Source organism: Mastigoproctus giganteus, chromosome 9 (assembly GCF_048544385.1).
Source record: "Mastigoproctus giganteus isolate SK-2022 chromosome 9, ASM4854438v1, whole genome shotgun sequence".
NCBI lineage: Eukaryota > Metazoa > Arthropoda > Arachnida > Uropygi > Thelyphonidae > Mastigoproctus > Mastigoproctus giganteus.
In genome coordinates, this window is record NC_143583.1 from 157,239,276 (window position 1) to 157,263,544 (window position 24,269).

At 36.1% G+C, this 24,269-nt stretch overlaps 1 protein-coding gene across 1 annotated transcript in view; it reads right to left on the bottom strand.

The window, feature by feature from the left end:
- LOC150080837 (eukaryotic initiation factor 4A-I-like) overlaps positions 1-24,269 on the bottom strand; it is a 241,307-nt gene that overhangs the window by 140,998 nt on the left and 76,040 nt on the right. Inside the window, exon 3 of the mRNA XM_090381904.1 lies at positions 23,910-24,042. Within this exon, the coding sequence (XP_090238030.1) occupies positions 23,910-24,042 (133 nt within the window). The remainder of the gene's footprint in view (positions 1-23,909; positions 24,043-24,269) is intronic.

Here is a 24,269-nt window from a genome sequence, read left to right on the forward strand (position 1 = left end):
TGGTAACTATGCAAACATTCTTAATTGCTCGGGTAGTCGAAAAAACCCAATTCTTGGAATAGATGAAAATGAAAATGGCGACTTAGCTTTATGACCACCTGCATCGGATTAGCAACCGATTTATGACCTTGTCCTTCCGGGTACAGGGGGATATACTATAGTACATTGGCGTTCCACTTGTCGCATTACCCTATTTACCGATTGTCTTGTATTCATTAAACCATAAATTTATTTCGGGACTTTAAGAATTTTGGAAACAGAACTTCTAAGAACTTTGTTTTCAGATCACTCTATCATTTCTAACATAAAATCAGTTAGAAATGAACCCTTCCTTCGGAAATATATCTACTAACAAAAGAAAGTCTCTCTCTCTCAATTCATGAAGAAGTCGAAATTATTCATGAGTTAGAACGTGTTACAAAAAATGCTGAAGTGTGTAAAAAGTTTTCTTTGTCCTCTTCAAGTGTATTGACATTGTGGAAGAATAAAGATGTTTATATATTGTCACTGGAAAAGAATATAGCCAGAAAAAAAAAAAAAAAAAATTAGAAATGCTAGGTTACAAATGTTGATGAAGCATTCTTCAGTGGTTCACCACACAAAGAAGTGCTGGATTTTCAATAGATGATCTGATCTTAAAGGCTCAAGCAGAAAAATTTGCTAAAAGATTTGGATGCAGCTATTTTGTGTGTAATAACAGTTGGTTGGATCGATTTAAAAACTGACATAACATCGTTTATGGAAAAATTAGTGGAGAATCTTGATCTGCAGATCCAATAATGGCAAATGAATGGATTGACTGTGTTTGAGCAGAAATCAGGAAAGATTTCAATGAGGAAGACATCTACAACAGTTATACTACTACAACAGAATCTAGAAAATTTGGGCAGATGGGCTGAGAAGTGGCAACTGAAGTTTTAACATTGGCAAATGCGAAGGACTGCATAAGGGTAGAAGTAACCCCAGAGGAACGTACTAACTGTGTGGTACTACACTTAGGGTGGTAAAAAATTAAAAAGACCTGGGAGTGATTGTGCAGTCAGGTATGAAGTTTTCTGAGCGCGTACAGAGAAGGGCAACAAGATTGGCGAGGGGAATGAAGGGGTTCTCTTACCAAGAAGGGCTTAAGTTCTGTAAATTGCAGCATTGGAGATAGGCACCTGCGAGGTGATCTGATTGAGGTGTATAAGGCCTTGACTGGGTTGAGCATGCTGAATTCTGATGGGATTCTTCCACTTTCTTGGATTATGAACCTGAGGGTGCATAAATTCAAATTGAAGAAAGATAGTTGTAGAATAGATGTGTGAAATTTTGCCTTTAGCAGCGGGTGGTTAATTGCTAGAACAAACTTCCATCTGTTGTTGTGGAAGTTGATAGCTTAAATAAATTCAAGGAGGAACTGGACAAACTTTTTGAAGGAATGGTTGTGTGAAATAGTTTTTTTTTTTTTTTGGCTGATGCTACATAAGCTCATAACGCTTGCTTTCTTGCATCACATGCCTCTATTACTACTACAACACTCACGAAACAAGATTAACTATGACAGGAACTGATAAAAAAACAAACAAACTTTGTTATCGGAAAATCGTTAAAACCTTGGTGTTTCAAAAACGTAAGGAAACTTCCTATTGTCGTTGTGGGATTTATTGGCATAAGGGCTGCTATGGCCAAATTGCACCTGTTACTTTGGAGTGTTCATCAATACATTAGAGATGGGTCTAGAAATGGTTGTGGAAACTTCCTGGGGATTATGCTGCAAATAAGAAAGCTTGGATGACTTCAGATATTTTTCTGGAATATGTAAATGATTGGAATGAGGAGCTATTCAAAAAGAAGAAAAATATTTTATTGTTAGTTGATACATGTCCTGCACATCCCCAGATTCAAAATTTATCCAACATTAAGCTAGTGTTTCTGCCTCCCAATGCAACGTCAATTTTACAACCAATGGACATAGGTGTAATCAAGAGTTTGAAAGGATTTTATAAAAGATTTCTAGTTCTACATCTGAATCGTTAAAGAGAACAGAAACTTACCAAGTCTATATCGATATTGGATGCTATACATTTATCGAATGATGCGTGGAACAACGTTACTTCAACAACTTTATCGAATTTAAATTCAAATGAAATTTCAACTGTACATGAAGATGGAAACGAAGAAAACAACTTACCATTATTCGAATGGTTGCTAAGTAACAATGTTGTAGGTTTTAATACAGATAATATCGATGAATTTTTACGAGTTCATGACAACTTATTAACTAGTGATCTTCCCACAGAATGACATTGTAGATGCTGTGCTCAACAAAGATGATAACAACAATGGCAAAGATGATGATGATATGATGACAATTGAAAGTGAATCAAAATCAGTGCAGACAATCTCACAATCTCAAGGTGGACACAGTCAATTTTTTTGAAGGAACTGAGGCAAGTAATGAGACTTAATGCACTGGGTGTTTTAAGGGGAAACATCAAAGTAAAATCTTTAAAACAAACATTAATTTTAAGATTCATAAATGAAGACTTATTGAAACCTTGTTTATTATTAAATAGTATTGTTTTTAATTACAGAGAAATAAACTGTGTTTAGTATTAAGTGTATGGTTTTAAAATTACAGAGAAATAAACTGTGTTTAGTATTAAGTGTATGGTTTTAAAATTACAGACAAATAAATTGTTTAACATTAAGTGTATTGTAGTTTATACAAGCATATTAATACAAATAATATGTAGGTTTATACTTATATTATTTTTTTCTCTAATATTTCTTTTGTTTTTTGAATCTATCTTTTTATCAAGTAATTGAGAATTTAAAAAAAATAGGAGGTAGATTTAACTCATCACTGATATAAAGTGTTCATTGTTTAATGGCCCCAGGGGTTTCCCCCCATCTCCGTTACCACTGATATTGTGAGTAACAGTTATATCAAGGAAATTTTGTAGGTCCCTTGAAGCTCGTTATAACCAAGTTTGACTGTATATACATGTGCCACCTTTCACTGTCAAGGTGTAGTAAGGAGGTATCAGAAATACCAAGTTGATTTGAGATCTGGTGGTACCAAAGTAATTTAATTTAGTTTTTCCCACTGCAAATACAACTTAGAGATAACTATCAACATGAAATATGGAATCCAAGAACACAGAACCATTCGATAATCAATTTCATGCCTCAAAAAGAATGTGACAGTCACTTCACAGAATGTGAAAGATGTCATTAAGTGTATAAAAGTGCCACAAAGCAAATGTACGAAGTGGGTTCATAAAAATTAAAAATAAGCAACTGTCCACTGCTGTCTTGAATTAAACTGCAGAGAATTTGTATGATAGCAATGAATAAAATAAACAGAACTATGGCTCTCAGTTCTCATATATTGTGGTCTCATATGGTATTGCATAAGAAAGCTCAGGTGTGATCCATACCTGAATGGCATCATGACACAAAAGATATTTATGGTTAGTAACCCATAATCCAACGGATATCCAGCCACAAAATTTCACACAAAACATATCTTCAAAATGTTATCACACAAAAACAAAACAAAACAAAAAAAAAAAAAAAAAAAACCAACAAGATAATCAGACTGAAGGCTTTAAAGTATTTTAAAAAAAGTTGAAATTTTTAATAATAAAAGGCAAATCATCAAAATTGTAGTATTGTGCAACATAATGACATTGTGATATGAGTGGATGTAACAGGATACACAAATATTCTCACACCAGGAATCAGAAGTTGGAGCAGCTCCACATATCCAAAGTTAATACCTTCTCTGACATTTGCAAACTTAATGGCTGTATGACATCATAAATGGATGTTAAAGGACATAAGATAATTCAATAAAGGAGGCAATATTTCACAAGAATTATCCTGATGAAAATACATGCAGAAAAAGATTAGAGGCATTTTTGGATTTAACTGTTAGAGTTATAAAACATCTCAAGATCTTGTGATATCACTTTCATTACTGGTGGAGTTGCATAAATTTTTCACAAAGTTCTAGTGTCAGTTTTTAACGTTCCCAAAACGACAAAAATACTGACTAACTTGTCAGGCAAGGCAATTTTGCAAAATATTTTGTTTAAATAATTCCTGGCACAACCCAAAAGCAAACAATCTCTTGTTTCACTTGCAAATCAATTAGAATTACTGAATAGATTTTTTTCCCCTTACCCTTCCATTCCACTATTAAGGCTCCTAACACTGACCCATCTCAATATCTTTATGATACAAAATTTCAAGATAAGATTATAAATATGCTGGGCTACTCGAAACACTTTTTGTAAACGTGTTCTGTTCTATTATCTTTAGCAACTGTGTGTGCATATGCACAGACACATGTAAATGTATGCTGTGCAATGTATCACCTTAATTAGCTGTTAACTTCTCTGCTAACTATGCTTTTAAGGATTGGCCAGTCTATGATTATTGTACTCTATAATTATACTCAAGACCAGAAAAACTGATATTTATTCTGGGAAAAGCATCGCATTACATTTCAATAAAGTTCAACATGTAACCGCATTAGTAATAGTCTCATGTGATGCAAGAAAGCAAGCATATGAGCTTATGTAGCATCAGCCAAAAAAAAAAAAAAAAAAAAAAATACACAAAACCATTTCCTCTATATGTTTGTCTAGTTCTCCTTCAATTTATTTAACTTATCAACTTCCACAACAACAGATGGAAGTTTGTTCCAGCAAACTTCTATCTGTTGCTGCAATTTGCAGAACTTAAGCCTCTCTTGGTAAGAGGATCCCTTCATTCCACTCACCAACCTTGTTGCCCTTCTATATACATGCTCAAGCAAATCTACATCCTTCCTAAAATGAGGTCTCCAGACCTGTACACAGTACTTAAGGCCAGGCCTGACCATTGCCTTATACAAAGGACAATCACCTCCTTTTCCCTGCTAGCAAAATTCCTGTATATCACTGACAAAACCCTATGACCTGCTCTGACAGCCTGTCTGCATTGCTCAGAAAACTTCATATCTGACTGCACAATTACTCCCAAGTCTTTTATTTTCTACCACCCTAAGTGTAGTACAACACATTTGGTACGTTTCTCTGGGGTTACTTCTACCCATTTGCAGTACTTTGCATTTGTCAATGTTAATCTTCAGTTGTCACTTCTCAGCCCATCTGCCCAAATTTTCTAGATCCTGTTGCAGTAGCACACTGCCATTAACAATCCTACCAACCTTTGTATCATCTGCAAACTTCGACACTAAGCCTGATATACCTTCATCAATATCATTGATAAATATACAAAACAACAGTGGACTCAACAAGAACCCTGTGGGACTCCACTAATAACATTAGTCCACGAAGTGCAGCGCCCATTGATTACCACCCTCTGTCTTCTCCCACTCAACCATCCTTTTATCCATTGTAGCAACTTACACTTAATACCATTCTCCAATTTGTACAATAGTCTTACATGCGCAACAGTGTAAAAAGCTTTCCTGAAATCCAAATATATGATATCAAAATTATTTTTTGCATCCAGTTCCTTTGTAACCACATCATAATATCCTATCAAATTTGTCAGACAAGACTTTCCCTTAACAAACCCATGCTGTGTCTGAATTATTGCTGCAGTCTTGTCTAGGTGATCCTGCAATGCATCTTTAACCAGTGACTCCATTATTTTACCCGGAACAGAAGTCAAACTAACTGGTCTGTAATTACTCGTGTCACCCTTCGATCCCCCTAAAGGGGGATCGAAGGGTGACACGAATTGGAGATATACTTGGACATCTCCAGTCCGTGGGGACCTCCCCTGAGTCCAATGATCCTCTCATAATTATGGCTAAGGGTTTGCTTACTTCCTTTGCCGCTTCCTTTAACATAAATGGATAGATCTCATCCACCCCAGGTGAGGTGCCTTTCTTGTGTTTAATTTCAACAATTTCTCCTCCACTTTGCTCTCAGTTATTACAAAATCATTAAGCACCCTGCTACAATTTGATAACCTTCTGGCATTTTCAATCCTTAATAATTCCTCATGTGTGAATGTAGATTCAAAATACATTTAGTTTGTTTTCTATCTGAGCAGGATCATCAACAGTTGAACCATCGATATCAAGTGGACCAATCTGATTCATCTCCTTCCTTTTAGAGTTTATATAAGTAAAGAAATCCTTGCTGTTTTTCTTAGCATCCTTTGCCAAAGATTTCTTGTAATCTGCCTTCGCCTGCCTAACCTCCTTTGTGACTTGATTACAGAGTAGCTTATATATCTACTATAGGCTTCTGTGTCACCTGATAATTTATATGCATCCCATGCATTTTTCTTCTGCCACAAGTCTCATTAGCTCATCTGCTATCCATTTAGGCCTAACATGCAGATTACACTGCAGACATCCTAACAGATCTTTCAAGTGCTGAAATTATAATCATTACAGAAAAGGTAGAGCACAAGAATATTCACATGCCTTGTGTATAATGTAGTGCTTCTCAAAGTGGCGATATTGCCCCCTGGTGGCATTTAAATTATCCATGGGAGCGTTAGGCATGAAAGGGGGCAACAGGTATGATTGTGTGTAACAGGCGGCTTGCAATAATTCGTGCCTTCAATTGCTTTGACCAAATGCTGACTACATAAATGATATGATTAGGCTGAACAGACAAATAGCTTGAGCCACCCATGTTAACGTCCTACAGACTAACTATACCTTGAAAATTAAAATGAGCTCTCCCAATTGAGACTTCGTTTCTGCGTTGATCAGGTGATGGTCATTCACTAGTTACATTGATTCTAGAACTATTCTACAATTCACTGAATGTTCTGTGGTGTGTTTTCAATTTTCGGCTTTCAATTTTATGGCTTATTTAAAAAAATGCTGTGCCAAATATTATTACTGTTCATTGTGTCATTCACTGTCAGCATTTAGTTGCGAAAAAACTTGGTGATCAACTGCTATAAACAAAATTAAAGTGCATTCTTTGAATGATCGTATATTTCGAAAGCTTTGTGATCAAAACTGAAGATTTTGAACGATTGCTACTTCACTCCAAGGTTCGGTGGCTGTCAAAAGACAACTGTCTCAACAGATTTTATGAACTCTTTGATACTGTTGTCAAGTTTTTTGAAGATGGGAACAACGACCTTAGTAATGACCTCAAGACAATAAAAATTGATATTGCTTATCTTGCAGATTTATTTACTAGATTCAACTCAATGAACTTACATTTACAAGGACAAGATGTAACTCTTAAGGCGAAAACTCAAATTTCAGCATTTATTTCAAAATTAAAGCTTTTTATGTGCAACGTAGGATGCACATAAAAAAAACCTCAATTTCCAAATCTGTTGGAAATAGAGAAAAAAGAAAAAATAGCTGATGAAACTCTACTAACTTTTTGTAATCATCTAGAAATGTTGCACAGAGATATGCAGGAAAGGTTTAAAGATCTCCTTAATTTGAAAATTCCAGATTGGGTTATAAATCCTTTTTTAAATAATGACGATAGTGAACATTTTGTAGAAGAATTGATTGAGTTACAAAATGAAGTTGAACTGAAGCCAAAATTTCAAAATTCATATGAAGAATTTTGGTTACAAAAGAAAATCCCTGACCATTATCCTGCATTGTGGGGAATTGTAAAAAAATTACTTATTTCTTTTCCAACATCATATCTAGTCGAAACCGGTTTCAGTGTTGAATCTCAATTGCTGACAAAACAAAGAAATTGTCTGGATGTTGTTAAACGTGGCGATTTACAACTTCTACTTACAGATATTAAACCTAATATTGATAAGCTAATAAATCTCCACCAAGCTCATCCATCGCATTAAATATTAAAATATAATTAACTTTAATTTTTATGACTTAATTTAAATGACTATAACTGACTTTATTTATGTAGTTGTAATTTTTTACGAAGAAGGAATAAAGTGCAGTAAATAGTTTTCTTTATAATTCACACACATACATGCAGGGCTGCATTAACGTTTTTGGAGGCAAACAGACAAATATTCATTTCAGTTATTTAGCTTCACTTTATATTGGTTGGCTATAAAAAAAGCCCTGGCGAGAGCTTTTGGGGGGAGGGGGGCGGTGATCCAAAAAAGTTTCAGAAGCATTGCATTAAATGCTTCTTGCAAGCCATTTTTTGAAATGGCTGCAAAGTGCTTCCATTCTGGCTCTGCGAGCATCGTTGTCAGATGTGAAATGTTTGCCGTTCAGAGCTTTCTTCAGACGTGGAAACAGGAAGAAATCACACGAGGCTAAATCCGGTGAATGGGGGGAGGGGAGAGATGTAGCAGAACCTAGGCACCTATGGCAGTGATCACTGGCTGCCCAATATTAGCTGTATGGAGCCTGGCATTGTCTTGAAGGAGAACCCATTTCACATTGGAATGTTCTTGATGTTTCTCATGAATAGGCACTCGCCAGTATTGCACTCCCTCTGGCGGGTGCGAGATTTTCGGTGGTAATAACACCGGTATAGAAGGACTGTTGACCCAGGCCCGGTGCTAGGGATGGGCACCGGGCAGCAGCTGCCCATACGTTGGCTGCACCCTGGTGGCATAATAGCCTGTCACAAACAAAACAACACACATACACTGACACTTTTCAGGCCCATTATGCAGAGTTTCTGCACCATAACAGAGTACAAAGGTGGAGATGGGCTAAGGCCTAGGAGCCACCCCGATATAAGAACACACATGCAAACACACACAGTACCTTAATTACCATTATATAGAATGGAGATATATATATTATTATATATGATAATGTCCATAAAACTGTATATAATCTTGTATATAAATTGTTTATATCATGAGAATGTACATAAAATTTTGTGTGTAAATAAATGGAATGTTTCTCATGAATGGTGTGGCAACGTTTGACTCTGAGAACCTCATAGTGTGCTTCCTTATTCATAGTTGTTCCCTGAGGCACAAAATGTGTAACAAGAATGCTTTTTATGTAAAAAAACAAGAACCATTTGTCTGTCAGCTGAACGAGAAGCTTGAAATTTCTTAGGTCTTGGTGAATCAGAATGCTTCCACTCACTCAACTGTTGTTTTGTCTCTGAATCATAGTGAAAAATCCAAGTTTCATCACAAGTCACTATATGATTTAAGAAGTTTTGACCCTGTTTCAAAATAATCAAGCATTTCTTTGCTGTTTTTGTCCTGGGTCAAATTTTGTGGAATCCAGCAGGCATAGATTTGCAACATTTTCAGGTGATCTTGGTAATGAGTACTACCATATGAAATGGACTCTAACAGTTAATTCACAAAGTGCAATTTGCCTATCTTCATCCAAAATTTTCTGGGCTTTTGCAATTTGCTCAGTTGTTGAGGAGAAAAGGCTGACCAGATCTTGGGTCATCTGTAGACTGTTGGCATCAGCCAACAAAAAAAAAAAAAAAAAAAAAAAAAAAATCACACCATTCCCTCCAAATGCCTGTCCAGTTCCTCCTTTAATTTATTTAACCTATCAACTTCCATGACAGATGGAAGTTTGTTCCAGCAATTAACCACCCGCTGGCTAAAGGAAAATTTCCGCACATCTATTCTACATCTGTCTTTTCTTAATTTGAATTTATGCCCCCTTAGGTTCGTAATCTGAACAAGTGGAAGGATCCCATCAGAATTGAGCGTGCTGAACCCATTCAAGGCCTCATACACCTCAATCAGATCACCGCGCAGGTGCCTACTCTCCAGCCACTGCATTTGCAGAACTTAAGCCTCTCTTGGTAAGAGAATCCCTTCATTCCCCTCACCAATCTTGTTGCCCTTCTCTGTACAAAGTATTTAAGCATTAATGATAAAGCAAAGATTGTTATGATATTGACCAGGGTTTTAAGAAAAAAGATGTTGCGGAGAAATATGGCATACCTGCAAGCAGTTTATCTACGATTTTAAAAAAATCGAGAATAAATTTTAAATGTAACCAAAGGAGCAGACAAGAAGCGAATTAAGTTGTGTATATACGAAGATGTTGATAAAGCTGTTCTAAAATGGGTGCAAATGATATGTGAAAAGAATATACCAATATCGGGCCTAATAATTAAGCAACATGCTCTGAAATTTGCACAGTCCCTTGAACATACAGAATTTAATGCGAGCACTAGGTGGCTGGATAAATTTAAGAAGAGTCACAGAATTGTGGAAAAGGTTATTTGTGGAGAAAGTGTTAATGTAAGCAAAGAAGATTGCAACAGTTGGAGGAACAATACCTTAAAGAATATTTTGGAAGAATATGAACGTAAGGATGTTTTTAATGCTGACAAAATGAGTTTATTCTTTAAATGTTTACCGAATAGAACACTTGCTTTTAAGGATGATAAATGTTTTGGCAGAAAGCAAAGAAAGAATCACTGTGCTAGTTGGAGCAAATATGATAGGAAGTGAAAAATTAAGACTTTTAGTCATCGGAATATCAAAAAAACCAAGATGTTTTAGAGGCACAAAATCTTTTGAAGTTGACTACTACACCTTTAATAAAAAAGCATGGATGACAAGTGATATTTTTGAAGAATGGATATTAAAACTAGACAAGCGTATAACAAAAGAAAAAAGGAAAATTGTGTTGGTAACTGACCACTGTCCGGCACATCCTGCCAAACTTAAAAGTGCAAAGTTGTTGTTTTTACCACCAAATGTAACGTCAAAACTCCAGCCAATGGACCAAGGCATTATTAAAAATTTTAAATTTTATTATTGAAAGAATAATAATGAAGACTGTCAATGCGTAATCAGAAAACAGAAACTTGGAGGTTACAATTAACCTTAGAGATTGCATCTCTGAACTGACAAAAGTTTGGACAGAATGTCACTGAATACACTATTCAAAATTGTTTTTCGAAAGCAGGATTTGCATTGAATACAGAAGTCGAACAACAACTGGACGAACAAAATGAACTGCCCCTTTCATAACTGAAAAACTTTTGAACATAATCTGGACATAGAATCGTCCGGAAACATCGAAAATGAAATAACACTGGATAGTTATGTTTATGTAGATCAAGATCTGACTACAGCAGAACATCCAAATGAAGATGAAATACTGCCGAACAGTGTTAGATGCGACCATGATCACGAAGAAATTAATGATGACGCTGAAGACACATTAGAACAACCTGTAGAAAAGCCAACTCGCAAAGAAATTATTAATGCTTTTAAAATGCTTCGTATGGGTCTACAGTTTTGTGAAAATGTTCCTGATAATGTTTTTAATGCTCTGAACAAATGTGAGGTTTTCTTTGAGAATCAGACATTTTTTAATTGTACTGTGCAAACCAAAATTACAGATTTTTTTTATTTGTAATACTTACCGGCAAAAATTGTGTAAATGTAATTTAAATAAGTATGTTTTTGAAATAAAATACATTAAAAATAAATGTACGATTCGTTTTCATTTTCTAATTAGATAATTTCTAATAAAAAAGATATTCTCTGTATAACGAAATTTCTCTATAACGAATTTTTTCACTGGATTTATTGAATTCGTTATAGGGAAGTTCGACTGTATATATTTTACAAAACACAACAGGTGTGCTGCATTTGCAATATCTGTTGACTCGTCTAGTTGTAATGAGGAGAAGTCACTAGCTCGCACCCTATTTATTAACTAAGTTTCTACATGACAGGCATATTACAAATATGGCCAATAAACTATCATTTGAAAGCAGAATAAGGTCCAAGTCTTTTTTTGCTTTTCACCAATCATTATCCTCAACAATATAGGGGCTCACATCTGGTGAGTATGGGCTTGGCACACCCAGGGTCCTGAGCTGGATATCATCATTCTTCTCTTTCTTGGTGATTCCCTTCTACTTCTCTCTCTCTCTCTCTCTCTCTCTCTCTCTCTCTCTCTCTCTCTCTCTCTCTCTCTCTCTCTCTCTCTCTCTCTGCAGCATAAGCCTCAGGCTTCCTTGTGCTATGTGGCTAATAATAATAATATCTTTTGCTGCAGGAAGCACTAAATTTTCATCAAACATATGGGCTTTGCCTGATTTTGCAATTTGCAGACTCGTTAAATATGAAACTTCCAATGACTATTTATTCTAGTTACCAACTGAAGAAATAAATTTTTTTTTTCTTTCTGAAGTTGCTTTAATTTTCATTTAAAAAATCTTCCAATTTATTACTGAAATGAGTGTGTGTGTGTGTGTGTGTGTGTGTGTGTGTGCGTTTTTGTTAGTTGTTGGCGCATCGGCTTCTGTGGTCAACGCACCTCCCAAAGTTTTTTTGCACTACTCTGATCCAAGCCCGAGGCGGGATTTGAACCCACGACCTTTGGGTTGCCAGGCAGGTACTTTACCCACCCGGCTAGTCCGGTCGGCATGTGTGTGTGTGTATGTACGTTAGGGGGGGTTTAATGGCACACGAGCTGCTGAGGCTATAGTGCACCTATTCATAGGAATTTATTAGAGAGATCTTTTAAAATTTATGATAGAATCCAATTTTTTTCAAAAAAGAAAAAAATTCACTAATGTTTGCATCGTCACCAATAATATGTTTTAATGCCATCGGTTCTCGAAGGTTTGTTAGGGAAAGGAGGATGGATGTTATGTCCTGATGATAGTGAGGGCAGTCAAGGAGAATGTGTTTGACTGTTAAATGTGAAGAACAGTGTGGACATTGAGGAGGTTCCTCTCCTGTAAGTAGATGAAGGTGAGTCAGGTATGTATGTATGTCCCATCTGTGCTCGTGCGGGCACTACTTCTCTTCGTACTGTTTTGATGCTAGAACGCCAAAGCTGTGGATCCTGTTTCAACTGATAAAGTTTGTTATTGGTTTGAGTGTGTCATAGCTCTTTCCACTATGCAAGACATGTTGCTTCTATGATATGATTATAATCAGAGATTGGAATAGGAGGAGCAAAGGTTAAATCATAAGGTGACGAATTTTTGGCAGTTTTTGTCAGCAGGTTCATTCCCCTTTATCCTCGAATGGGCTCGGATCCAGTAAAAGGTCACTGATTGATGATGTTCCTCAATTTTTAATAAGAGGCTTCTGATTTGGTTTAACATAGGATGAACCTTGTACGAAAAGTTTTGTATTGCTGTAATTGAGCTCAGAGTCGGTGTATACTATGTATTTTAAAGAAGGGTACAGATTCAGGTTTTCTAAGGCTAATTTTATTGCATGAAGTTCTGCAGAGAAGCTGCTATACTCAGGTGGAAGGGCAGCAGAAATAATTGTAGTGGGAAGCACCACAGCTGCTCCAACAGCCGAATGTGATTTGGAGCCATCAGTATATATTGGCAATAAATTAGCATATTTCTGAATGTGGCTTTCATGGAGTTGTTTCATGTTAAGTGATGGTAGATGATTCTTTCCCCATTTCTGAAGATAAGTATCGCAAATTAATTGAGGAGGTGTCCAAGGTGGATGAGAGCATTTCATTACTTGTAGCCTGTTGATATTAGGAACATTCCAGTTCTGTGTTAATTCAATTAGGCATAAGCCTGCCGGTCTTATTTTACTGGGTTTATTTCTATAGAGGTTTTGCAGTGGTGGATTAAAGAGGTATGGCTCAATAGGATGCTGCCAGCAACTTTGTATTCGGGCTGCATACTTAAGAAGCAGTGTTTTTCTGCAGAGGTGAAGAGAGGGTTCATTAGCTTCAATGTACAAACTATGAGGGCAGATGTCCTGAAAGCACCAAGTGCAATCCACAATGCTGTATAGCAGGGGTGGCCAACGAGTCAATCGCGGATTTAATTTCGGTCAATCACGACGAATTTAAAATATACAGTCATCCCTCGATTTGTGCACCTTGTGCAATGAAATTTTTGAGATAGTAGATCACAGCACATTTTGAAGGAAAAAAGTAGATTGCATCACAAATTAAGTTGGCCACTCCTGCTGTATAGGATCCAGCCATCGTAGTGTACTCTTACGGGCAGAATCATAAAGTGGAGCACCATAATCTAATCGGGATATGATCAATGCTCTATATAAGAGCAACAAAGATGTACAGTCTGCTCCCCAAGACAAGGCAGATAAAGCTCTTAGTATGTTCAGCTTTTTGAGGCAGGATATACGCACAGATTTAATGTGCTCAAGGAAATTTAATTTCCTGTCAAGGATTAATTCCAAGAATCTGATGTTGTTAGTCACTGGAATGGTAAAGTTTGACATCTGAAGTTCAGGATCTGTATGCATTTTCTATTGATTACAAAAGTGGATTGCAATAGTTTTCTGCTGTGATAGATGATAGCCATTTAACTTTGCCCACCTTTGGACTTTATTCAAAGATATCTGCAGTTTCCGTTCAATGGATCTCATGTTTTGAGAATGACAAGAAATAGAGAGAGAGATCATCAGCATAAAGGTAAGTCTGAACAGTATTTTGAAGTTCTTTTGTGATGGAATCGATTCTAAGGGCAAAAGGGTTGCACTCAGTACAGATGTGGCACTTCCTCCTGTAAAAAATGTCATAGAAAGTGACTTGTGGTATCGAACGAGTCTGGAGAAAGTTCCTGATGAATATAGGAAGGTTGCCTCATAGACCTAGAGCATGGAGGTCACTGAGAATGCCACGACACCAGGTAGTATCAAATGCCTTCTCTATGTCTATGGAAACCATAACAAGATGTTAATTTTTTACAAAGGCATTACGAATTGCAGACTCAGCTTTGATCATGAGATCTAAGGATGAGCTGTTCTTTCGAAAGTCATGCTGATTATTACTAATTAGTTGTTGCATTTCGATGATCCAAACAAGACGATTATGGATAATTTTTTCAAGTAATTTACTGAGGAAACTGGATAGGGAAATAGGTCTATAACTCTTAGGACTGGTAGGATCTTTACTGGGTTTCAAAAAGGCAAGAACTGTGCATGATGCCAAGAGCTGGGATAAATGTTTTCCCTAAATATCCGGTTATAGTAGACTAGCAGTATTTGTAAATTTTTGTCACCAAGGTTTTGTAACATAATGTAAGATATTCCATCTGGCCCAGCGGCACTGTTGCGCATTGTTTTAATGACATGTAGAAGTTCATGATATTGAAGAGGCTGGTTATAAGGAAGGAAAACTGAGGTTTGAAAGTTGATGGCTCGTTGTTCAGTCTTGGTCTTTATTTTCTGAAAATCTGGAGAATAAGTTGATGCCGTTGAAACTTGGGCAAAGGTTTTGCCCAAAGCATTTGCTATGTCCTCGGCAGATGAGAGTTCCTGCCCATTCCATGAAAGAATTGGTGAAGGGGTGGTTGGAAATCTGCCTGATTTTCTTCAATATTAACCTGGAGTTAGTGTTTCTGTTTATGGTAGATGCAAACCGAATCCAAGAATTTTTCTTGGCTTCTCTTTGAATGCGACGTGCTTTTGCTCTTAGTTTCTTGTAATTGATAAGATTAGCTGTGGTTGGAGATCCACGAAATAAATTCCATGCTTTATTTTTTAGCTTCTTAGCTTTTGTGCAATTTTCATTCCACCAATAGTTAAGGTGCCGTTGCGATTGGGGATTCGACAAAGGAACTGAACATTTAGCTGCAGATAGTAGGTGTGAAGTGATATAATCTGTGGCTTCATCTATCGACCGAGTTCTTATGCATTGCTCATCCAGGGTGACAACTGATTGAAATTTGACCCAGTTGGCTTGAGAGAACTTCCATTTCTTGCAGGATTTGGTTAATGGTGGTTGTGCAGTGAGCAGATCACAAATAATCAGAAAATGGTCACTGCTCATGGGATTGTCCATAACAGACCATTCTACGATTGGAAACAGAATCGGGGTGCATATTGATAAGTCGATTGCAGAGATTTTTCCAGCTGGTAGTTGTATGTGAGTGGGTGCACCAGAATTAAGAGCAGTAAGGTTTTGCTTATCCAGAAAGGTTTCAACTAAGCGGCCATGTATATCTAATTTTGTTGATCCCCATACGGGGTTGTGGCCATTGAAATCACCCAAGAGACAGAGAGGGGAAGGTAATTGCATTAGCAGGTTTTCAAGATCTTGGTAAGAGAAGGTATGACTTGGTGGAAGATAGACTGATACTAGCGTTAAAGCAATCTGGGTTATCAAACGCATGGCGACAACTTCAATATCAGTTTGCAAAACAATTTGCTTGGTCGGGATCTTTGAGCTGATCAAGATGGCCACACCCCCCACAGGCAGCATTAGAAGTATTACGATTGTGTCGATAGATGGCACAGTTCTTTATGTTGGTGGAAATTTGAGGAGTTAGATAGGTTTCCTGTAGATAGAAACCATCTGGAGAGTAGCGATTAATTAAGACTTGAATATCATTAAGGTTGCTACGAAATCCTCTACAATTCCATTGTAGAATATAAGGCATTACTCGTGTTTATAGAAGAAACTGTATCTGACTGTTTTTTTTAATGTGACTGTCTTGTGACGTTCAGGCTTTGGTTTGTCTTTTTTTTTTGAGAATAATGGTCGACCAGTGTCCATTTCTTCTTCTGAATATATTTCTAAGATCAGTTCTTCTTGTCTGGATGAGTCAATTGTATCCATAGACGTTTCTTGGATATTCTTTTTTTAAATTTGAGCTTCGATTATTCAATATAAAAGCAATCACTGGGGGAGGAGAAGGAGATGTAGCTGGTACTGTAAGTGCAGTATTACTTGCCTGGTTCAACTGTTTTGAGACATTGGACTGTTGCTGAGAGAGAACAATCTGAGCCCAGTGAGATTGAGGTGTTTGAAGGGACTGTAACATCAGTTTGGGTGACCACTGATTGATATATCTGTGCAATATTGGCATATGTACGTTTATTCATACTGGGAGCAATTACTTTCTTTTCGATCTTATATTTAACGATTTGCTTTTCAGTTTTCCACCTGTCACATGTCTTTGAATAGGCAGGATAGTTTCCTTTACAGTTGGGGTAAATCATTTCTTTTGTCAAGCAGTCACTTTGGGTGTGGTCAGAGGGCCCGCAATTAGAACAAACTTGGTTTCCTCTGCACGCTGTTTAAGAGTGGCCGTACTTCTGGAACTTAAAACATCTCAATGGGTTAGGAATGTATGGTCTAATGCTGCAAAGTAGGTAGCCTGCTTTTATCAATGGTGGTAGATTTGGCGTGTTAAAGGTTAGAATAATATTCCTTGTAGGTGCGAGTGTATTTTCTCTTTTCACCATAATTCTTTTCACAGCAATGACATTTTGATCTTGAAGCTCTTGTGTTAGCTCCTCCACTGTGACATTCAATAGATCACAGCTGGATATAACACCCTTAGATGTATTTAGGGTTGCATGGGGAGAAACTTTTACCAGAATTCCAGCAAAGCTTGTAAGTTTTAGCAGTTTCTCTGAATGTCTACAGTTCATCGTTTCCAATAGAAGGTCGCCTGATTGCAGTCTCTTGACGGTCTTAGGAGATCCTGCCAGACTTTCCAGGTGTTTCTGCATAAGGAACGGAGAGAGTTTACCGAAAGGCTGATCTGCAAAAGAGTGCATTATAAGAAATGCAGGACAATTTCGCTGAGGAAGTGGTTTTCAACCTCTTGGGTTGCGATGTGTTATGGTCAATGTCTAACTCTGGCTGAGAGCTTGTCGGCTCTAGAGGCAGAAACGTATTTTGATCCATGCTTGCTCCTTTTGGCCCTTGGCAGATTAGCTTTTCTGCCAAGATTTCCGGCCCCGCCATGGGGAGGCAGGAGCAGTGCCCAGTGTGACCAAGCGTAAAGTAGTAAGTGTTAGTAAAATAAATATGAAAAATAAAGAAAGGTAGCTTTTCTTTCTTGCTTTGTACAAGTACTTTTGTAACAGTAGCTGATATTAAATAAATAAATTTCTTAAGGGCAGGAACTTAAAAGAACTCAAAATCACTTTTGGATAATCATACTTTAAGCACAGAGAAAACGCTCGATCACAATCGCTTGGCACCTGGGGACAAAATGAGAATGTTTTATTTCTAAATGAAGATGCAAATTTGTGGGTTTTAAATTTTCATTTGCCAAAACTTTGTAGTGCAAAACACATTGGGGTCCTGGGTTTACTTTCAATTCCATTCCATTCTATGGTCTAATTTTACATATGCTTCATCATACTTCATTATCTTCTTTTTCAGAACTAGTACTAGGTCTCTGTAGTTCGACATTACAGGTTTCTTCGCTAAAACCTACTTCACAAGGCCTTGAATGGGTTCAGCACGCTGAATTCTGATGGGATCCTTCCATTTGTTCAGATTACGAACCTAAGGGGGCATAAATTCAAATTAAGAAAAGACAGATGTAGATTAGATGTGCAGGAATTTGCCTTTAGCCAGCGGGTGGTTAATTGCTGGAACAAACTTCCATCTGTCATTGTGGAAGTTGATAGGTTGAATAAATTTAAGGAGGAACTGGACAGGCATTTGGAGGGAATGGTGTGATTTTTTTTTTTGACTGATGCTGCATAAGCTCATACACTTGCTTTCTTGCATCAAATGCCACTACTACAACTAGCATCTAATTTTTGTTACAAAAATCCGGTTTTAAACCACTTATCCATATTGTTCAGTATAGGGCTGATATTAAATCACTAAAACAAATAATTCCAATGCCATACAAAATCTTAACAAAATAAAATCATCCAACATACACAACCAAAATATATTTCACTCCAAAATTAAACAAAGATTCATGCACTTTATGAAAATGCAAAAAATACTTTTCAAATAGACAAAAACACATTCAATGCTCAAAAGCTGGAGAGCCACTGAACACTGGCTTGTTACTTTCACATACAAACTGTAATTAATTTTGTTTCTCTTGACCATCAGGGATAATACTATAGAATGTTTAATGGTTGCAAACTTAGGATTCTGATTTATTGTTATCAAACTTAAATATAAAAATATTCAAATTCTCAATTGTCAACGTTTGTTTACTCTTTTGTTATTTAAAGAAAAAAATGAGTTTTGCACTGTTTAAGCAGCAATAAAGAAAATCTACCAAAAATCATGAAATTTTAACCAAAAACTGTTTGCATTCTGCTAAAATTTCATTCTCGTGTTTGTCAGAGATATCATGATGCTAAATTTATTGAAAGTGATCTTAGGTTATTTCTGTTATTATTTATACCGGGATCAATTTCATTGATGCCGGTATAAATTATAAATTATAGACCGGTATAAATATAACTTCAATGCATGATAGAACATGCATTGAAGAAAATGAAGAATCAAAAAGTCCCGGGTGAAGATGAAGTTACTGTAGATTTGTCAAAATTAGGAGGAAGAGACAAGACACAGAAACTGGCAAGTTTCTTGACAAAATACATTAGGAAAGGCATGATGCCTAAGGAGTGGAATAATGCAATCATAATTTTGCTGTATAAGAAAGGAGCTAAATCAGATATTGGAAATTATAGACCAATTAGCTTGTTGTCCCACATCTACAAGTTGTTCACAAGGATCAATACTAACAGATTAGAAAGAATACTTGATGAGAATCAACCAAAGGAGCAAGCTGGCTTTAGGACAGGATTCTCAACTATGGATCACCTTCACATAATATCGCAGCTAATGGAGAAAGCAAATGAATATAAAACACCATAATAGTAATAGAGGATTGTGATGCAAGAAAGCAAGCGTATGAGCTTATGTAGCATCAGTCAAAAAAAAAAAAAAAAAAAACAACACAACTATTCCCTCTAAAAGTTTGTCCGTTTTTTCCTTGAATTTATTTAGGCTATCAACTTCTGCAAAGGCAGATGGAAGTTTGTTCCAGCAATTAACCACCTGCTGGCTAAATGCAAATTTCCACACATCTATTCTAGAGCTGTCTTTCCTCAATTTAAATTTATGCCCCCTTAGGTTCATAATCTGAGCAAGCAGAAGATTATGTCTGCTATTTGTGATTATGAAAAGGCATTTGACTCCATACAGCAAAAGGCAATGTTTTGGGCACTGGAAAGAAAGCATGATACCCAATACATTATGATTTTGAAGAAAATATATGAGAATGCTACGTCCTTTGTTAGACTAGACAAAGACAGTAGAAAATTTAAAATTGAGAAAGGAGTTCGACAAGGAGACAATATCTCCAAAGTTGTTTACTGCTGCCCTTGAGGAAGCTTTCAAAAGATTGGACTGGTTGCAGAAAGGAGTCAATGTGAATGGAAAGTTAGACCATTTGTGATTTGCAGATTACACTGTGATCATAAGCCACGATCCCAAAGAATTAGAGAAAAATCATAATCAGTTATGCAGAGTTAGTTAAGGATTTCAGACTAAAGATGAATATGGATAAAACATAAGTAATGATGAACAAGTAGGCCACAGAAAGGGATATAATCATTGAAGGAGCAGTAATTGAAAAGGTGGACTGATATACTTACCTGGGACAAGTCATTAGCTGTAATAATGATAAATGGCTGGAAGTCAAGAAAAGAATAAATTTCAGATGGGTAGCATTCAGGAAGTATAGTCACATACTGAGGAGCAATATCCCAATTTGTCTGAAACGTAAAATAATGAACCAATGTATACTCCCCACCATGACTTATCGAAGTGAAATTTGAGCACTCACCAAAAGAATGGAAGAGAAGCTGAAAACTACACAGCGAAGAACGGAACAAATTATATTAGGAATCAGACTGTTAGATAACAAGAGAAATACATGGATTAGGCAGCAAACACAAATAATGGACATTCTTATCAAAATTAAAGAATTTCACAAATAAAAGGATATCTTATCAAAACTAAAGAATTACACACATAAAGGACATTCTTGTCAAAACTAAAGAATTGAAATGGACTTTGGCAGGACACATAGCTCGAAGACATGATGACAGATGGACTAGAAAATAACAGAATGGTACCCCCAAGAGGAGCTAAAAGAAAACCTGGAAGACAACAATGGAGATGGACAGATGAAATTCATGAGTTCATGGGTAGTAAATGGAAGGCCATTGCACAAAACAGAAGGAACTGGAAAGTTGCTGGAGAGGCCTTCATCCTGCAGTGGATTGAAAATGGCTGATGATGATAACTTATATGACAAACAAAATTCAGATATTACTTATTTATTTGCCAATAATATTTGTCTTTCTGCAGACCACCTATAACTAACCCATGAGCCACGGGTTGAGAAACACTGGTTTATACTAATGTGCAACGACATTGGACCATTTCTTCATGGATTGTTTTTTCCCTTGTAGAAAGTGGTTGTTGTTGTTGTTGTTATTATTATTTGGTTTTTAGGAGCATTAGCAACTAAGGCCATATTGTTCCAGGGATATGCGGTGATCATTCCCTGACCTTTCCACATCCTCCGTATTTGGTGGTGACGGGCTCGAACCCCGGTCTAATCAAGAAGCGTGTGTGTGCAGAAAGAGGAACTGAATCACTGATCTGTATTTCACTTTATCCCCTGTGACACTTCAGCTTCATTCAGTGCTGGAAAGAAAGAAAATGAATTGTCAGATAAAACTGAAATTTGTGTGATTGCTATAGAGATTAAGGTATCAAACAAAAAATACTAAAATATTTCATCTTTCTATCACAACTACTGGGCGAATATAATTTTTTTTTAACCCCCCCTCCTCGTATAAGAAATAAATGGAAGCATAGTCAGTGTTTAGCATATCAAACTTACTATTACCATGTTACATACATTAAAATTAAACAATACACTTAAATTAAGAAATTTTTTAACTTTACAATATTAAGAAATATAATAAAGAAATTTTAAACAGAAAGATAAATATCAGTGCTGTACTGAGTTTGTCACGTCACCCAGATGGAAAAAGAGCGAGGTTCAATCTGATGTGAGAATCGAAGTACACAATTTGGTTACCATAAATGGAGGAAAGACACTAGTTCTATGAGGAAAATCATTTTATATCATACAATTACTAAAGCTTAACACATCAGTAACAAATAATTGATTGAAAATTCAATTTTAATTTTCTATATAGTCAAAGTTTCTTTTTCATTTAGTAATCATGTCCAGGTTAAAATTAATGAAACATTTTCTAAGCTGTTTCTCAAAGTCAATCGGAGACTAGTTAACGAAACCTTTTTTCTCGACCTGCAACATAAACATTATATAAACTAGCAAAATTAATATTACATGGAATGTTACTATTAATATTACTCTGGAATGGAATGTTAAAAAATTAATATTACTCTGGCCGCCTCAGAGTTATATACAAGTAACCCTTGTATAACACAGTAGTTAGGTTCCTATAAAATGTTGTTGTGCGAAACCATGTTATATGGGACTAAGAAAAACTACAAAAAATGGCATCGTTCCAAAAGCTAACAAAAATACACTATTTTGTTAACAAAATATTAACGAAACTAACAAAAATACACCATTCTCTATTTCATGTATCTTCTGCTCTCTTTAAAAAATCAGTAATCTGGGTTTGTTTGCTTTTGCTTGATTTCACAAATTTCTTTGTGAATTTCATTGTATGGAATTAATTTCTGAAGCTCCTTTTTGAACTTTGGGCTTCTTTCATTCAAGAATCTGCATTCAAAAAATAAGATTCTAATTGCTTGGATAACTTTATGCCTTCTCGTATGCTTTTTAGTGTAAATTTTGGAAGTTTAGAATTTTCATCTGCGCTATCATCCTCTGAATTGATTTGGTTTTACCTCAGATGCCATTTCCACCAAATCTGCTTCGCCAGCCTCTTTTTCTACCAGTAATTCTTGAAAGTTTTCAGTAATCATATATTTTTAAAATTTTTTTTAGGAGAATCGGAAACTAAGGCCATGTTACTCTGTGTATATTGTCTATAAATTGCATGTGTCCTGAAGTAGAATTTTTGTTTTGCTGAACGAAAAACCCGAGATTCCAGGAAAAAAACCATGCTACCCTTGCCTGAGCCCCAACAGCCACGTTGTGAAAAAGACCCATAAAAATTCCTCCTGTTATCTACAGGATTTGAACTCTGGTCTTTTCCACCCAGTATGGGGAGGATGGCGATTCTATCAACTGTGCTACCCACGAGGGCTTCAGTAGTCATATCATCAAAACCTCCTACCAACGTAGCAAGTTCTACTATTGCACCGATCCTATTTTCTGCTGGTTCAACCATATTTCCTGAATGAATTAACTGTGACCATACATTTTTCCACATGCATTTAATGTTGATGGTTTTACTTCTTTCAGCGATAAAGCTATGATTCTGATACAGTCCACAATTGAGAAATGTTTCCATGCCTCCATTGCTTCAATAGATTTGGAATCATTTTTTTCCAAAATCCATTATTAACGATTTTCTGATGTAATGAGATTTAAAGGTGGATTTAATGCCTTGATCTAATGGCTGAATGAAAGAAGTTGTATTAACCTAGTACAACTGTGGTGGTAGGAACATAACTTCAACATTTGGATGACTTAAATCTTTTGGATGGCCTGGTGTGCTATCCAATAGTAATAAAACTTTGAAATCTAGATTTTTCCATAAGTTCAACAGCACGGAATGCAACATGGGATTTCCCAACAAAATAAAATACAGGGATTTCTCAATAATTTTATTTTCCCTAACGAGTCAACAGCAAGGATTCAAAAAGAGTGGAAATGTTGAAAAATTACATCCAACACAATAGCAGGGTTTTCCCTGCACAAAAGTTCAAAAATATCCTGTTATGTGAGATTTACCAAAATTCTCTAACCGTGTTATATAAGTACCACATTGTGCGAGGATTTCTGTAATTTATCCATTGTATTAGAGCAAAACCGTGTTGTACAAGTACCACATTATACCGGGGGGGGGGGGGGGGGGGTTGCCTGAAAAAAAAAAAAAATAATAAAATAAAATAATAGTAGTAGAACATTCACATCAAGAAAATTGATAACTGATAACGAATTATAGTTCCAGAAGTTAAAATATGTAACATTTGAAGAAAACTGCAATATAACTTTAAAATACTTATATTAATGAGCGTTACAGAAGGCACTATACACAATACAAAGCTAAACATTCTTTTATGTTTTAATATATCAAATAATAAAAATTAAACTTGCCTCTAATGCAAGGAATAATAGCTCTTTGCTGAATAGCTGATGGTTTCTCAAAACCATAAGCATAGATACCTCGAAGAAGTTCTTCACGAAGGTTCATGTCATCAAAATTGTCCACTACAATGTCACAATTGCTCTATATACAAAAAATAAAGTATTTAATTATATTATATATAAGGTAAATATTAGTATTAATGTATCACATGAAACATCAAAATAAATACAGAAAGCTAAGAATAAGGAGTTCTTCTCATATGTGAATACAAGAAAAGAATAAATCCAAAGAGTCCCTTAACTATGTACAATGGAAGGGCCAATAAAAATGGCATATGCAAAAAATGCCCAGCAAAAATGGCAGATGAG